Source organism: Aspergillus viridinutans (assembly GCF_018404265.1).
Source record: "Aspergillus viridinutans IFM 47045 DNA, scaffold_2, whole genome shotgun sequence".
Classification (NCBI taxonomy): domain Eukaryota; kingdom Fungi; phylum Ascomycota; class Eurotiomycetes; order Eurotiales; family Aspergillaceae; genus Aspergillus; species Aspergillus viridinutans.
In genome coordinates, this window is record NW_025091218.1 from 543,919 (window position 1) to 560,930 (window position 17,012).

General features: G+C 50.4%; 7 protein-coding genes across 7 annotated transcripts; 3 read left to right on the forward strand and 4 right to left on the reverse strand.

Moving 5' to 3' along the window:
* Positions 1–118: 118 nt before the first annotated feature.
* On the reverse strand, positions 119–2,361 carry mdv1 (WD repeat-containing protein; the record flags this gene model as incomplete). Its single annotated transcript, XM_043267035.1, has 5 exons — positions 119–394; positions 446–1,257; positions 1,310–1,513; positions 1,567–2,167; positions 2,278–2,361. 5 exons carry the CDS (start codon positions 2,359–2,361, stop codon positions 119–121), a joined length of 1,977 nt encoding a protein of 658 aa, XP_043122970.1.
* Positions 2,362–3,115: 754 nt separating this feature from the next.
* On the forward strand, positions 3,116–4,110 carry Aspvir_003787 (chorismate mutase ARO7; the record flags this gene model as incomplete). Its single annotated transcript, XM_043267036.1, has 3 exons — positions 3,116–3,186; positions 3,325–3,976; positions 4,033–4,110. 3 exons carry the CDS (start codon positions 3,116–3,118, stop codon positions 4,108–4,110), a joined length of 801 nt encoding a protein of 266 aa, XP_043122971.1.
* Positions 4,111–4,293: 183 nt separating this feature from the next.
* On the reverse strand, positions 4,294–5,279 carry Aspvir_003788 (protein-transporting protein BCP1; the record flags this gene model as incomplete). Its single annotated transcript, XM_043267037.1, has 3 exons — positions 4,294–4,848; positions 4,901–5,137; positions 5,196–5,279. The coding sequence occupies 3 exons, from the start codon at positions 5,277–5,279 to the stop codon at positions 4,294–4,296; spliced, it is 876 nt and encodes a 291-aa protein (XP_043122972.1).
* A 409-nt stretch (positions 5,280–5,688) lies between these two features.
* Aspvir_003789 (uncharacterized protein) lies at positions 5,689–6,402 on the reverse strand (the record flags this gene model as incomplete). Its single annotated transcript, XM_043267038.1, has 1 exon — positions 5,689–6,402. The coding sequence occupies one exon, from the start codon at positions 6,400–6,402 to the stop codon at positions 5,689–5,691; it is 714 nt and encodes a 237-aa protein (XP_043122973.1).
* Positions 6,403–7,058: 656 nt separating this feature from the next.
* Aspvir_003790 (uncharacterized protein) lies at positions 7,059–7,567 on the forward strand (the record flags this gene model as incomplete). Its single annotated transcript, XM_043267039.1, has 3 exons — positions 7,059–7,233; positions 7,303–7,412; positions 7,466–7,567. 3 exons carry the CDS (start codon positions 7,059–7,061, stop codon positions 7,565–7,567), a joined length of 387 nt encoding a protein of 128 aa, XP_043122974.1.
* Positions 7,568–7,976: 409 nt separating this feature from the next.
* On the reverse strand, positions 7,977–9,455 carry Aspvir_003791 (alpha-mannosyltransferase; the record flags this gene model as incomplete). The annotated part of the gene is made up of 1 exon (XM_043267040.1): positions 7,977–9,455. The coding sequence occupies one exon, from the start codon at positions 9,453–9,455 to the stop codon at positions 7,977–7,979; it is 1,479 nt and encodes a 492-aa protein (XP_043122975.1).
* A 3,796-nt stretch (positions 9,456–13,251) lies between these two features.
* On the forward strand, positions 13,252–15,717 carry Aspvir_003792 (Zn(II)2Cys6 transcription factor; the record flags this gene model as incomplete). The annotated part of the gene is made up of 1 exon (XM_043267041.1): positions 13,252–15,717. One exon carries the CDS (start codon positions 13,252–13,254, stop codon positions 15,715–15,717), a length of 2,466 nt encoding a protein of 821 aa, XP_043122976.1.
* Between the last annotated feature and the right edge of the window lie 1,295 nt (positions 15,718–17,012).

Here is a 17,012-nt window from a genome sequence, read left to right on the forward strand (position 1 = left end):
GTATACGGCGCAAATCATGATGTGCGACGGGTCAACATGACAAAGCAGCGTAGAATGCAGGATGACAGTGCAAGCCGTTAACAATCATGTAGATTTAAGACGTGGCCGGTAGAATCGTTCAACAAGTCCAGGCCGCCACGGTACCGTCCTTGCGGCCTTCGAGCAGGTATCCGTCCTTGAGCCGTACTCGCTCGACTGTCGCAGGCGTTGGGCCGGTCTCGTCTGCACCAGCCCCGGCTCCACAGTCCCAGTGATGTCCATCGGCCTTATCATATACTTTGACAACGTTCTCGCCGGCCGCAGCGACTATGCGCTTTGTATCGAACATCATGCTGGTGATTGGTTTGTCGTAGGCGTATGCATCGAAGATGGAGCCCATGCGTAGATCCCATATCTGCAACCGTGTCAGAATTCAGGAGAAGAGATATTCCGAAAGAAGACTTACTCTGATGCTGCGGTCCTGACTTCCCGTCACCAAGTGCACTTCGTCAAATTGCAAGCACGTGATGGGCCCAGTATGGCCCACGAGGCTACGATGAACCTGACCGCTGCGAAGATCCCATAGGCGGACCATACCGTCGGCAGTACCGCAAGCGAGCGCAGCATCAAAACACTGGAGTGCGCCGACGAAATCCGCAGATGCATCTGGGAGGCGTCCCGAAGGGCGCCATTGTGTGTCAGCCCCGAGGGTTGACGCCTGAGCTGCGGCCCATAAGACGTCTAATGTCTGAACGCAACGTCCTTTGACAAGATCCCACTGCCGTAAAGTCTTATCCGCAGAGCCGGAAATCAGCGTGTTCCCTCGGAAATGGAGCGCTGTCACTTCATCAACGTGGGCGTCGAGCGAAAACACGTAGCAGTCCTCCAGAGTTGTTGCAGAAAACAATGAGAAAGTATCTGACGCATTGTCGTCCTCCCCTTCACCATCTTCATGTTTGTTGAGACGGTTGTCACGGGTCACAGTCCGAGCACGACTTAAGTCCCAGAGTTTGACCGAAGCGTCCATAGATCCTGTGGCAACAATGTTGTCTTCGACCTGCAAACACCGAACGGAGGCATTGTGGCCCTCCAAGAACCCCGTACAGCGGCCGATATTAAGGTCCCAGACTCGGACGGTGTCATCCAGCGCAGCGCTCACCATCGTACCAAAGGGGTAATCAAAGTCAATAGCTGTCACCATGTCAGTATGGGCTTGCATTTCCTTGATCTGTGATCCGGGCGCGAAGTGTTCGTGTAGGACAGGCATCGAGCGTTTCCCTAACCGTTGTTAGTGACGGATGGTAGAGTAACGAGCTTCGGTAAACAGTACTTATAGAGCGCTGTTTCAAACTCCTCGGTGAATGTGAAGGCAATTTCTGATAAATCGATTCTGACATGAAAGACGCATCCATAGCCGCGTCTTCCGAAATGGCCGAGTCATCGTTCACTGCCGAGGATATCGGGGTTGCAGCTGTTACTGGAGTCTTCGGGGCTTCCTCTTGGATATCCTCAAGCTTGTTGTCGATTTCGGTCACTGTCAGATGTCAGAAGGGGTTCCATGAAGCCGTCAAATTCGCCATAACCCACATTCATGTTCAAGATCCGCCTCTTCCATCTCTAACCCCGCCAACCGCTCCAGCACGATTTTCCTCATGTTGTGCAGGTTAGCGATCTTGTTGTCAATCTCGTGAATTTCCGAGCTACACATATTCTTGCGCACGCCCATAAGGTCCAGCCGCCGGCTCAACAGGTCCCGTTCCTTCTTCAAGTCCGTCGGCGCGGACGGAAGAGCCGCAGTCGCCTCGCCATCCTTCAGCAGCTTCTTCCCTTTGGAGCTGCGCCGTCGGTGGGCTTTCCTGAATTCATGGTCGTCTTGGGTGGCTTTGAAGCCCTCGAACAGAGAGTAGGAGGTAGAGTCTTCAGGAATGTTTACAAGGAGCTCGTCGGGAAGAGCAGAGACGGCGCGCGATTGAATTTCAGATGTTGAGAGCTTGGAGCGAACAAGGTCGGTCGGAGTGGTTTGTGTCAGGGAGAAAACTTTGCGCTGTGTCGTTGGCCGCCGTAACTCGCGATGTATGTCGGACATGGCAGTGTGGTAATGCCCGCCATTGCTTGAATCGGTGATCGGTCCCATCAAATGCCCTGCAGTCGATGTGACTTTTCTCCCGAAGGCTTCGATATGCCGGGTCTGTACATATTGATGCAATATCAGCATACATTATCGACCATGCCCGTTCCACAAAAGTCACAGACGAACTCAGACACCGAAGGGAGCAAGGAAAAAGAAAAGAAGCGCACCGTTAAGCCGATCCCTAAAAGACCATCCGGCTCGACAATATCTGATAAACCAGAAGGCGACTCATCGCGGCGCTGTGTCGCCATGAGGCTAACCGGAGGGTCTTTTGAGACTGAAAGACTCAAAAACCCATAAGGCTTATCCGGACAAAATAGAAGAGTCGAATCGCTTCAAGGGCGACTTCTCGGCACTCGGTCGGCTCACTGGGGAAGATCAAGAGTTGGTCTGGAGTTGCACGCGATGAATTACCGTGTCTCCGAGCTGCCGTATTATTGTTACCGCCAGCTAGCGAGGGACAGCTGCCTCAATACTCTGCGAGTCCCTTACCTATGTCGATGATCGAAGGGATGATCAATAATATATTCTGGGATAGGGTCTTTATGGCAATGCTACAGCCGATCATCGAAATTCTAGTATCTGAAGGTAGAAGAAAGGATGTTTCCTAGCTCTTAAGCTGTGACGGAGGAGGCTAATGTTCCAAAAATACCACATGACTGCAGTGAAATACGGAGACCATGGTACCTAGGTGTCTAGGTAGCTATAGGTAGCAGACTTCTCTGACTTCTGCTATCTATCAGCTGAAAGGCAGAAGTAACAAGAAGAATGAGGTCGATCAAACCTTTGACTACTCATGATGTCTTACAGAATCTGGAGCGAACATGAACTCCACGGTCACCGACGCTGTGCTTTCCTAGTCCGGCGCTGAAGTAGTCCTACATAACTGGATGAAGCTGCCCGACCATCGGCGCCAATTTCTTCCCCTCTTAACTCAGAATAACCAAATATCCTAGAAGCTGGAGGAGCTTAGCAAATTTCTGACAACCTGAGCTCAACAGAAGCATGGACGCTGCAATTGATCTTTCAGATGCTTCCAAGGCGTTGGATCTGGCCAACATCAGATTCCAGTTGATGTAAGTCCGAATATTTCCTTGCTTCTGCCCCGCACATACTTCAGCCATCTCCGACCGGAGGTATCTCTTCATGTTCACTGTCCATTCGAATGAATGAGCTCGCTGATCAGGGATATATAACTTCTCCTCTATCTCCAGTCGTCTAGAGGATACAATCACCTTCCACCTGATCGAGCGCGTCCAATTCCCCCTCAACAAGACCATCTACATCCCCGGCGGGGTCAAGATTCCAGGCGATGAGGTCAGTTTAATGGACTACCTGCTCCGGGAGCAGGAGCGCCTGCAATCCCGCGTTCGTCGCTACGAGTCCCCCGACGAATACCCTTTCTTTCCCGAAGCGCTCGAGAAGCCCATCCTGCAACCCCTCGAGTACCCCAAGATCCTCCACGACAACGACGTGAATGTCAACGAGATCATCAAGAAGCGATATATTGAGAACATCCTTCCCGCGGTGTGCGCCCACTTCGGACGCGAGGATCGAGGAGAAGCAAAAGAGAACTACGGGTCTGCGGCGACATGCGACGTCAGCGTGCTGCAAGCGCTTTCGCGTCGCATTCACTTTGGCAAATTTGTCGCGGAGGCCAAGTTTCAGAAGGATCCGGAGTTATTTGTCAAGCTGATCAAGGCCAACGATCGGGCCGGAATCGATGCGGCCATTACCGATGCGAAGGTAGAACAGAAGGTGCTGGAGAGATTGGGCCTTAAGGCCAAGACCTACGGGACCGATCCTGCGTTTCCGTCGGAGACGGGCCCGAAGATCAATGTGGATGCGGTGGTTGCCATGTACAAGGTGAGTGACAGGATTGACTGCATTGAAAAAACGAACATTGCTGATTGTGGAAAAAGGAATACGTCATTCCTCTGACCAAGGTGGTGGAAGTTGAGTACCTCATGCAACGGCTGAAAGGCACTCAATGGGAGTGAAGAGTTAAGTGGCCTCGACAGTATATATGATGTATTGATGGGAATGATGTATCTTATGCCCTCACGAAAAGAGGAGGAGCTGTAATCTCTGGGTTGAATGATGGATATAGACATGCATGCGTCGGCTAATACTCATACTTTTGTTCTTTCGTCATGAAATCATTGGCTGTAGCTCTGATATGCCTATACAGGAGGTTTTAAGTAGTCCGTCACATCTTTGACTGCTGCTTCCAGTTTCGGGCCGTCGATCAATATCAGACTTCCCGATGTCTTGATGCCGAGATCCTGGAAGGCCCGTTTTGAGTCTGAAAGGCCCTCGTCGTGCTTATGTGTATACTCTATCGAGCCAGAGCAGATCGCATGTCGCTCAAGCACCTCATCCTCGGGGTGAAAGAAGAATCGCTCAACATTGCTGCCAGACTTCTTCTTCTTCTTCTGCGGCCGCGACTCTTCCATGTCCAGCTTGGATTCAACCTCCTCGTATGTCTTGGACACAATCAGATAGTGGGAGAAATTGTACGGCTCCTTGTCTTCAATGGCCCACGCGATCTCCTCCAGAAGCATGCTATACATTGGGGGAACAACTTCGGCAGGCATGTTGATCAAGCGCTCGGTGAGAATCAATCCAATTGGAGGGATAGGTGATTGGGAGAGGAGCTCCGACAGCGGTGCGAGGGAAGGATTGGACGAGGCCTTGCGTTGTAGGTAGGACGTCAAATCCTTGATCACGGGTTTATCCTGCACAGGTAAGCCTAGCTCCTCTCATTCCTCAAAGAACAAGTGGAAGTACCTTGTGTTCTTGCAGGTTCAGTACGGTCAGGAATGCATATGGGTCGGATTCGTTTCCGTCCACCTTCACTGTCGATCCGAGCAAGGGCTGTGCTAGTATCAGATCCGTCAATGCGGACAGGTCGAAGATCTGAGAATCGGCATCGAATAGTTGTCGGAGGAGATTCTTGAGTCCGTGGAAATCCACCGCGGGCTGCGGATCGAACCATTCAAAATCCACATTCACCATATCCATTTCCTGGTCAACATAATGTTGTTAGCATGAAAATGTGATAGGAGTAGGATGGCGTCCATACCTCGTCCGACTCGTCGTCCTCCACCGGGCGCCCGGTACCGCTCATCTCAACATCATTATCTTTGAGCTCTTTTCGTTTCCCCATTGTAAATGTCTCTTGATGCCAGTTGATCTGTGGGATCAATCGAGATGCGTCTGTCTTGGCAGTCGAGGTTCTCCAGACTTTCTTCGTCGGCGGTCAATAAAGGGTGATCCGATAGGGCCCCTCGCTAATTTTTTCGGACCTTGGCTTTATCAGCAGCTTATCGCAAACACGTGACATCTCCACTTTATCTGGGGATATCATCATCATCGTGACAAGAAGCATTCAGAAAACGAGTTCGGTGAATTTGTTTAAGAATAATCATGCCCTACTGGAGGATGCGCATAACATTTTCTTCCCAAATCTAAGATTCAATACTGGAGCTCACATTGTGGCTCGTCACGATGGGAGGGCAAGGCGAGCTTTCTCTGCACTAACCACTGCATCAATGCTATCATGAAAGTAAACAGACTCATACGTCAGCTTCCACTTCCTCAACAGTAGGGACCTTGTCCAAAGTTACGCCATAGAAACGCGCCACCAGCTGTACACAATCCCAAACAACCTGCACCTCCTCCCTGGAGAGCCCCAAGCGCCTCGTACCCCGAATATGCCAATGCGTCTCGGTCTTGAGATTCTGGCTCATGATCGCCGGCAACACAACCATCTGCGTATCCACATCATCCAGAACCTGCCGATCAGACAGAAACAGCCCGTAGGTGATCTCCCTCGATAACCAGGCGAAGTCTTTGTGCGCATTGAACAGGTCCAGCGTGTTGGACGCGTTGCGCGCGTACAGCTTGCCGAACCAGTCCATCCCGCGCTCGTGGTTGGCTGCGTCGCATTGCCAGTTCTCCCGCGTGCAGGTGTACTCTTTATCTTCGTCGCGCTCGACCTTGCCGATGGCTAGGATGGCTTCGATGGGCTTGCAGACGCCGACGATGATGATGGATTTGAAGAGGGCTTCTCGTAGACGCTTGACGAGGGCTTGCCGGGCGCTGGAGGACTTATGGCCTGGCTGATTGATGAGATGGAGGTAGAGCTGGTCCGCGCGCTCCGGGTCGGAGCTGCCGACGATGGTTGCGATTGCGAGGATGTACCATTTGTCTGCGGGGAGGTTAGTGGATCTGAAGCGCGATTCTATTTCCAGGAACAGTTGTTCGTAGCGAGGGTCGATAGATGTCATTGTGGTGACGGTGATTCAATTAGTGGGTTGAATGTCGAGGCAAGTACAGAAAACGATGATTAAGTCTGTGAGTGAGCTGTGGTGAGCTGTGGTGATCATACATCGCTGATGCCACTTCCTACCCCACACCTCAACTCTATTCTTCAGATGATGCATCCAAATGCGCTCCAATTTACGATGAGGCTTTGGACTCAATTGAATTCGAAATCATGTCTGTCTGCAAAGGCTTAATAGAATATCCTTGTGGTGCAAGAGCATAGACTGCTCGCATGGTAACCAGGAACGGCCAGTCCGGACAGAGCTATAGAGTACGCCATGACACCATCGACCAACACCACCCACCAGGATCTTCCCTAGGACAATGTTTCAAATCGAATTGAATTTCCTCTTTTCTCCACAGTAGAGAGCTATGATCAAATCAACCCAGTCAAACGCGCCTATTCTCCTGTTCTCAGGATACATCATCAGCCAGCCCCACAAAATATGATCTCAGCGACTCGACCATATGACATCACAACGTCCAACATATGGTATAAAGGTCTATGAATCTCTCACCACGACCAACACACATACTTTATTCAACTCAAATACAATACTCTAATTGACCTCACGCGACCTCTTACCCTTTCTTCAACTCTCAAAAGACTATCGCCAAAATGCCCACAGGAACCCAAAAATCCGGTAGCTCATACGCCGGCGGCGGCCAGTCTAGCGTCGGCCAGCCCTCCGTCTACGAGGCTGGCGACCAGCGCAACGAGCCCCAGTCTGTCATTAACGAGCGGCAACGGTACCATGAGGGCCAGAGGGGAAGCCACAGGGACTTGGATTCGAGTATGTGTCTTTCCCAAACCCCGTCAGACAACCAGCTTGGTCTGGGTTCAACGTAGCTAATGAGAGTAGAGGATGAACGCTCGATTGCCAATAAGCTGGCTTCAGCGGAACAGCACCCCAACCGTAACGCGCCGTACGACCCTGAGGCAGAGCTGAGCAAGAGGGATCCCACTGCTCCGGTATGTTTCTTTCTCTGTCGGCGACGGTAGTATCTGGATGCTGATAAGTGTAGGCGACTATGCACGGCTTTGAGCCCTCGAAGGGAGCCAAGATCGACAAGGAGCTGCAGCAGGACGATGAGCAGCGGTTGAGGGAGAAGGGTATCAAGAAATAAATAAAGGGTCATGTTGTTTGACCATAATGCAAGGGATACCTGGATATATCCCTCTCAAGAACTATGAATATTTTTTCAAGAGGAGCGAGTGTAATGTTAGCTTTCATCTCAGAGACGAATTAAATCGGCTGTTCATAGGCCGTGGTCTGTGCAATCTGTGTACATGCTAGATGAAAAGTGTAGTCACAAATAATGTACATGCAAGATTAGAAGGGATATATACGATACACGTGGCAGTATAAATGATCATCAACTCATGAGAAGCATGTTATGCAGAAATGTCCAATGGCGAAGCCCGTCAAATGACTCCGTAGGATGCAGGTGGGCAAGAAGCCTAGTATGTTCAAAGCAAATGGCGAGCACTGGCCGTGGAATTCCTTGAGAATTCCTTCCAGATTATTGGGGTTGTTCAATCATCGGTAAACTTTGGATCGTCCTCATGTGGTTCGGCGAACACGTTCTGCCAGTAGCTCTCGACCTTCTGGCAAACCTCCGCCTTGTTTTCCCATGTCTGGAACTCCGTCTTGGGATCACAACTGACCCATTTAATCTCCTCCCAGTAATTCCTCTCGACGTCGTAGCCGAAACGACTAACGACATCTTCCGGTGCGGTCCAGGCGCGCCCGTCGGAGCCATCGGCTTTGAGCGTCGGGGCCGTCTCCCACTTCGTCCCGAAGACGTTCTCTGCCGGGTTGAACTTGGGGTAATGCGCATGCATGAAGAACACGCGCGGCGCTTTCGCCACGGAGGGATCTATGATGCGCCGTTTGTCCTGACTGGTCAAGGCATAGTCTTCCACCGGGTCGGCCTGCGCCATGGCCGAGCCAGAGAGTCCTTGGCCGTCTGGCTTCCAATGACCGAGAGCCTGCACTCTCTCGCTGACAGCATAGAATGGCTCCCCCAGTGCCGTTGCCGCCTGCAGGAATGTCTCCTTGTCCCCTTCCCCTGGAGCTCCTTGCGACAGCAGCCGGAAGTAATGCGACGGCCCGTAATAATTGTAGTAGGCAACCAATAAGAGCGTTGTCAAATGAGCCTCCTTAGACACCAGAAAAACGCCCGTCTCAGACGACTGTCGAGCAGACATCAGTGGGATCGGTTGCCGAGAGAGTTCAAAGTACGCCGGAGATGCAGTCGACACCCAGAAGTCGGGCCAAGTGACCAAGCCGTTGGTTTTGAAGGGTTCCGAGTCAAGCAGCTCTTCAGGTTTGTGCAACGGGAAGCAGTCCGCATCCATCCAGATGATCTCCTCGAACGACGAAAATAGAATCGCAAAGACCTTGAGTTGGTAATGGGCGATAGGGGTTTTCCCGACGATTTCCGAAAGGACCACACACTTTGCACCTAGATCGGGAAGCACGCCCTCACAGATCTTCTTCTCATATTCGGTTGCATCCTTCATGTATAATTCTACCGGTAACGTAGAGCCTGTACGGCGCAGCATACGTAACGACGACAGAACCACCGGAAGGTATGAATTCCCCGCAGTCGAAACCAAGCCACGCGTTCCAGCAGTGTGCGGTGAGCGCAATTTCTTCGATACCCGGATATCGCGAACATAATTCGCATGCGCTTCTTCCATCGCCTTTCGATCGTCGTCTTTCAGGAGGGTTAAATCTAGTCGCGGATCAGTTGTGGTGGCATTGAAATGGACTGCAGGAGCATCGGCTCGGGCAACTGGTGATGGACAGTTTGGCGCATTCTTTTCTAGGAGGGGCTTGAAGGCTTTCCAAAAGGCAATCTGACGTTCGGTCAGAGGAACTTCGAACGCGGTGCTGGGGACCACGGATGCTGGTGCCGGGGTCCAGTACAGATAAAAGGTCGAGATGAGAAAAATAGCGCCCGTGGCAAGGAGGAGTGACCTCAATCGACCGAACCGGAATGTTGCCATGTTTGCAGTTCGTCAGTCAGCCGTTTTGAAGAGAAGTTTTGACCGAACGTTTTCAAGAAGCGTTGCGGACATGGAGTCGTTGAGGTCGGGTGAAAACGGACAACACCGATGGCAACTACTGACCAGATCAGAGTAACACGGGCATTTTAGATGGCCAATGGAGGATTCCAGCCAGTATTTGTAGCGTTCAAGTATAGAAAACAGAATGAAAAACCTCAAGCCGATGACTTTCTGCAATCGACAATAATCTGGTCCATTCTCACCCGTAGCTGCCCCCTTTTTCAGGTTAGTGCCGACCTAAGAAAAAGCAGCCAAGATTTTAGTCAACTGAAGATCACTTGTTAGGTTTATTTTATGCACATAACATCAGTTGTTCTCAACGATTACTACTCCGTACATTAAATGCTTTCCAGTTATCAACATCGTCTGGTCTGCCCGATCCATCAGCATATCTCCAAGGGCTTGGGGTGGTCGGATCGGTGCCATGTCCATGGTCTTTGTGATTAAGCCGAGCCGGATTGGCCCATCTACATTCAACTGCATGAGGCTCCTAATGTGCCGTCATTCCCTTCGCCGAGGACACTGATGGAATATGCTATTTTGGGGTTAACCTGTTCAACCAACCGCCCATGAGAAGACGTCTGTATTTGTTCACAGACTGTACCTATGATCTTAACATTAGTGAATGAAACCTGCTATGGATGGCTGATCGAGGCCCTATCACTGCCGGCGGTTGGGTGCTGTACACCAGAAGACAATAAGTCGATGCCTGAGTCGGAGTCTTCTTCGTAGTCTGTGCATTTGCTCTGTGTTAGACGCTCGAGATTCGTCGATATCTGCTACGCAGGTCGGGGGTCGTAGTGCCTTGACATTCTGCAATGAATGTCCATCATCATCCACATTCGTAGGTCAAGATGTCGTCCGAGTCATCTCCGGCAGAATTGTGCGCTGCAGCCAGCTCCACTTGGCTGTGGAGGGCGAGACAGGCATCAATGTCTGCCAGAAGAGACTCGTCGAGCGAAACTGAAGGGGAGACTCTCCAACTCGATGTTCGGTGTGTGGTACCGTTCCAGCCAGCCCACTTGTGGGCTTCACAGTGTTGCGTTCAAGATAGTGAAAATCTGTAGGAATGCCATGACTGTATTGAGAGACCGGGACACTAGAGGTGTGTGGAGCACACTTTGCCTGTATAATAACGACCGCTATTCAGCAATTGCATCCTTGTATGGAACCTTGGTTGATATATGAGCTCTTGACTGGCTGATTCCTGCAATAGAGTCCGAAACGGAACGTGCAGCAGAGTCATGGTGTTGGGGACCACAAGGAATGGCTCAAGCGGCCTCTTTCTCGGCTGATTCAATCTCGTGGAGTACATGGAATCCGGAGACAGTTGCGGCAGACCATAGCATTCATTACGGTCCGCTGTAGCAATAGCTTGTGCGTTCGAGCATAAGAAGCTGGGCCTTGATGGACATAGCCGCTTCCCCTAGCATGTTGCGCCGCAAGCCAGGTGACAAAGGTCTCCAGGATGAGCATGTCGAGGAAATTCACAAGAGCCATGTTCATGGTTTGCTTGTCCGCCTGCCAAGCTATGCAAAGCATAAGCATGCACAGAATCATCATTGATAGGGTCGTTGCTCTGTATCTCAGAGTCAATAGTTCGTCCGCTGATTAGTCTTTTACTATTGACGTTGGAGATCTGCCTTTCTTTGACTTTGCTCCTGTCCTTGATTATATATTATCTTCAGAGCTGGTCCGCTGATTTGTCGTTTATGATGCGGAGCTGAAATGATCGCGTCAAGGTAAACTGTATCTGTCGCCATTTTCTGTACTGCATTCTTCTTAAAATCGCGTAGATATTCCAACCTTTGCTTATTGTCTCTTAGAGTATCATTTGCACCCTGACCGGCTTCACAAGAGGACCACCTATTTTCTTTCCATATCTGAGCCAGTTGGCGTAGTAGAATTTCCACAGCGCTCTTGCTGGAAGAGATGCCCTAACTGTCATCTCCGACGCTGACGGCCAACCACCCACTTGATGAAGACTGAGTCCTGAGGCGGTTTCTCCCACGTGGTAATCTGGTGGAAGATTAACACTTCACAAGTAGAGAAATCACTGCTGGGCCAGGGAGCCCCATGGCCGGGAAAGACATGATATGCCCAACTGGGACAAGGTGACTTGAAACCCAGCGTCTGAAACTATGCGCTGTGCTTGTGGGAGAATAGAGACATCAGGGTAAGAGGCTTTTCTAAAGATAGTGAGAAGAAGAAAAGTGGCGAGCAGGGGGAACGGAGAAATTTATACTTAAAGCAAGCTAATATGAGGAAAGATCTTTCACTTAGGTTTAGAGCATTCAATATTGAAACTGCTAGGACATTCACTCTAAATCAGTGTAGTAAATGTGTAAGGACGAATGCTAGTGAGCACAAGTACCTCTCTAGAATGTTCCTTATTTTCTCTACATTACTGACTGGAGGTTTTTGTAAGAGAATCAATACATAATCTTTCCCTAAGAAGGTACCTATTATAAGTCTTTAAGTCTGCTATACAAATTCAGGTGTTCTATGATCTTATATCCTACTAATTCTCTCTATCACTCTGTTAAGACATTCATTTACCATCAGCCTAGTATGGTACACTAGGTGAATACTAAGTGAATTGAATAGACTGGAGGATAGATACATGCTCCTACAAACCTTGACTACTTACACACCTGGCGGATCATTAGATCTAATTACTTACCAAGGTTAATACATAGTAACATCACAGCTGATTGTAGTGTGTAGCCCCGACGAGAGTAGAAAAAGGGTGTGGTCATAGCCCATCTGGCATGGCTCTCTTGTTCCTATCCAAAGAAAGGAGAGGCATATCCATGTCATTTTGCTCTCTGAACAGCATAATCTTATTATACTCATTTGTACTCCATAAGTTTGGCCTTATCAACGCTAAATGTCCGCCACGGGGTATTTCGGCGTTTTATTGATGGACAGCATTTGCCGCTCAGCATGAATCATTCAGGTCTGGATAATCATGGAGCGAATCAAACGTGCTGGGTAAACCAACCAATCTGCACTAGTTCCTTAGTGAGGAGGCAGTGACTTAGTACCTAGTGATCGAAGCTCTACCTCAAAGGATGTTGTTCTTCAGGCCTCAGGGTCCAATTATGCATGTCTTTGGTTTCTATTGGATAGATGCTTGTCTCTAGATGCTCAAAGGATGATATTATCGCCAGATGTCACAGTGTGGCCACGCTCTTGATGCAAAGACCATTGGCCGCAGAAGGGCGGATGAAGCCGCCGTGGGGAAAGTTGGAGTCTTGGAGACGGACTGCTTATCAAGCCTCAGCCCTCAGGCCGTCCGTCTCCAATTCGACCGACTTTCGTCAGCCTTGGTTAATCTCCTTAGTTTCATTAAGCCCATCTCTCATCCTCTGCCACTCTGTGACTGGGGCGATTTTCTCGTCAGAGCAGAATGAGCGGTCTAAGACCGGATAGATTTAGACTTCAACTCTTTCATCATCTTTATTCTCCTTGACACGGCTTGATTTTTCTCTCCCCTTGTATTTCCTCACTTTGTTTCCCGTCCTTCCGGTTCCTCTCGCTCCAACAAGCACAGCAAACACCGTCCGAATCTGCTGTGCCGATCGTTCATCTACTCGTTACCGACAGCCCGATAAACTATCAATGGACCCCCGCATTCCGGGTCCATCCTGCTGATTCCTTGACGATCACCCTCCTTGTTTCCGCACGGCGGCAACGGTTCCCAAATCCCAACACCGATTTTGGGATCGCGGGCATGGAGCCGGCCTGTCAACCCCCGATTCGCAAATCCGAGTCGACCTCCGCTGCTGCTCCCAGGAAACGACGAAAGAGGACCGTTGTGAGTGGTGCAGCAGATGACTGCTTCACATGTACCCGGGAGGGTTCAGTCTGTGACCGACGACGGCCATATTGTTCACAGTGTCTGAACCGTGGACGGGATTGTGCGGGATACAAGACCACGTTAACCTGGGGTGTGGGTGTTGCCAGTAGAGGCAAATTTCGAGGACTGTCTCTTCCGATCACTGGAGCACAACCAGCTGCGACTGGAGATAGTCGTCGTCGTTCCCGGGGCGAGGAGAACCCGTCGGGACAGCCGGTCGCATCGCCAACTACATATACCTTTGCCTCTGATGCATCACCGGCCACTGCATCCGACAATGTAGAAAGAGCCACATTTCAATCGCAGGGATTGCCGAGTCCGGACACCAATCGGAATGCAAGTTGGATGAGAACGGGCGCGGACCCGCGAGCCTGGCCGACGACTCCAGCGGCTGATTTCTCGTTTGGAAATCCGCCAGTTGTTGACCCTAGTCCTCCTTATACAGAGTCGCTGAGACACTCGATCCCTACGAACTCTTCGGTACAATATATGCAGACAGTCCAAGTGGCGAATCATCACTCTTCCCTTCAAACCAATGCTTGGACAGAAAGCTGGCCAACGTCAACCACTTCTATGTTCGAACAATGGCAGGTGACACCAGCTTGTACTGCTTCACAACCTGTAGACCTTGAAGGAGCTGGCAAAAGTTCAACGGATTCAGAGCCCTCAGGCAATCCTCGACGGATTGCACGTCATTCGCCTTCATTTTCTCAAATGCTTCTTGCACGATCGGTTGGCCGCACACCCCGTCTGAGATACTTGATAAGCTACTACGCGGAAGTCATTGCGCCGGTCATTGTAGCTTTCGATAGCCCAACGAATCCGTTCCGCACTCATATTTTGCGTCTAGCCCAGGACAGCGAGTCCCTGCAGGAGGCCATCGCAACGCTGGCCACTAGCAATCTACGGCAACGACGAGAGAGAAAAACCATGCCGACAGACAGGACGCTCCCTTCACGCATGTCATCCTTGGCACATCGAGCACTGACCGATGGAACCTGCCAAGAGTTTCAGGATACTTTAACGTCTGAAGGATTCGCCCGCGAAGAGCAATATCATCGAGGTTTGGCGGTGAAAGCATTGAATATGGAGCTCGCCGATCCCCATCGAAGGATGTCCGATTCCGTTCTGGCAACCTTGTTCATCCTCTGCCTCTTTCACGCCTGCGATACTGGTGTGGCGCAGTTCAAAACGCAACTCGCAGGTGTGACCAAGCTTCTGGCCCTCCGAATGCGCAGTTCGCCGGTCCTTTCCGATGAGTTGAAGTGGTTCATCCGCGTATTTACTTGGTATGACACGATGGCTGCCACGACCAATGACCGCGAGATACAGCTGCGCGGCACATGCCTGGATATTGCTGCAGTCTCCGACAGCGAATGGGGCCTTGAGAATCTGACTGGCTGTGATGCCGGCTTATTCAAGTATATTGCACAACTCGGTCGCCTGAATCTCCTGAGCCAGAAGCAAGAGGTCAGCACGCCTGCTCTTCCTGAAGTGTTTGTTCCCACAACGTCTCTGCCACCATCGCTACTCTTCGACGCATCGATGGCCACCGGTATTCCGGGAATGAACGCCTCCTTCAGCTTTACCATGCCAATACAATCACAGGCGGTTGAGCGAAGCAGCCGAGCTTTGTCGCCAGCATTCTGGGCCGAGTGGTTCGCACTCCGGCAGCAATTAGAAGCCTGGCGACTTGCGCCCTCGCGATGGGAGTGCACATCACCGCGTGGTTCGGTCCATATCTCAACTCCTTCTTCCGCTCAAGCCTACATCTCTCCACCATCCTCGCCATCTACGCAATATGCTGTCGCGCCTCAGAACATTGATGACGTATTCCACATTTCGGAATCCTTTCGCCATTCGGCAATACTCTACAGCGAACGACTCGCCTACCCAGAACTTCCTTCGAGTCATCCTCGTATTCAACACCTAGTGCACCGTGCGATGCACCATATTTCGCTGGTCAAGTCGGACGTGTACCTGCTATGGCCGCTCTTCATCACCGGATCGGAGTGTGTACTCCAGAGCCATCGAGACACAGTTCGACAGCGCTGCAGAGATATCTCTCAAGACTCTGGTTTCTTCAACAATCTAACGTGTCTTGAGTTATTGGAGAAGATCTGGGCGCAGGACATGTGCGATACCCAAACAGTATCTGTGCAATGGGACAGCAGAGCGCTTTATGGTTTCGAGATGGCGCCATCTGCGGTAATGGGCAGTGATTTCTTTACGGGAGTGGGCTCTGTATACCCGGCAACATCCAGTTCGCGTATGCAGGGCTTCCGCTGGCATGAGGTGATGCAAGCTAAACGAGCAGAGGGAGAGTATCTGGTAGTTTGACCGAATCACCCAGCTTACACACCACGTTGTATATACCCCAGGCGCCAAAAGGTCAATGATCTATGCGCTTTTGACGATCACGGACACGACAGAAGCTATCTATGCAATATTCATGAACATACTTTTCTGATAATTCCATGTACATACTACGAGGGCGCATTCTCTTTCCATAATGCTATTCCATGAATAACCAATTACAAATTACTTGGCCGACCATCAACTATTAACCACCTTCGAGAATCATCAAGTCAACTAACTATATTAGGTAGTTGGCCAACATGCCTGACGCATCTCAAGCCTGACAATTGCTATGCCAGCGTGTCACCCGCTTATTTGCGGGGTGCTAACCCTTGACCTCCACACTTGATGCCTTATTCCTGCACTAGACACGCAGCCCAGCAAACTGTCAAGTCCGTGCAGCGTACATGACACTCTGGTTCTACATCTGCCGGTACTCGATCGTCAGGATCATGAGGGGTCGTTTTCGTTCTTGTTCTGGAAATCATGCGGATGCGGAAATAGGGTGGGATCCTATTCGCTACGACAGCCTCCAGTGTCTTTTAGACTAGTTCGTACAGGGTGGTTCCAGTCTGTTCGCGAAGGGGTTTTCATGTATATATATAAATTTTGGTAAGGGTCGTGGAAATACCAGACTCTTAGGTAGTGACTTTGATGTCAGGCAGAGTTCAAGATACATACCGTTTGTTTTCCGATAGGGTTTCTCTTCTAATTTTCGGAATCCGATATGCAAGTACCCGGTACCCTAGACGCCACACACTGATGCTGGCGTAAATAATGTCATTCCGGCCAGAACAGGTATACCTGACATGCGGATTATTGTCATCCACCCACGGCATGTTCAATTGCCGTAAAGGTTTGGTAGATCGTTGGGACTGCAGTGGACGCTCACGAGTCCTGACCGATGTGGTCGAGTGCAAGGAGATGACAGGCTCGAGATACTGCATCTCTTAGAGGAATTTGATCCTAGGTCTATGTTGATACATTTTCTAGTCATTGACAAGACTTTTTCTGAGCTCTTCGTTCTATCTGGACCCTCCTGTCATTCCCCTCTGAAGAGCTCGTTGCGAGGAATAGAATGCTTTCCATCAGCATCAACAATCATGTCTGGATGATCCAAAACACTCCAGGTGGGCTTTCGAGAAGTTCTGCTCAAATGAAACGGCTCACTTGCTGAATGAACAGCCGCCACCGCGCAAATGCTGAGAGGTAGTACTCGTGTCTATTTACTGCGTCTCAGAAAGAGAATTGATGCATAGAGATATGAGTCTACTCGA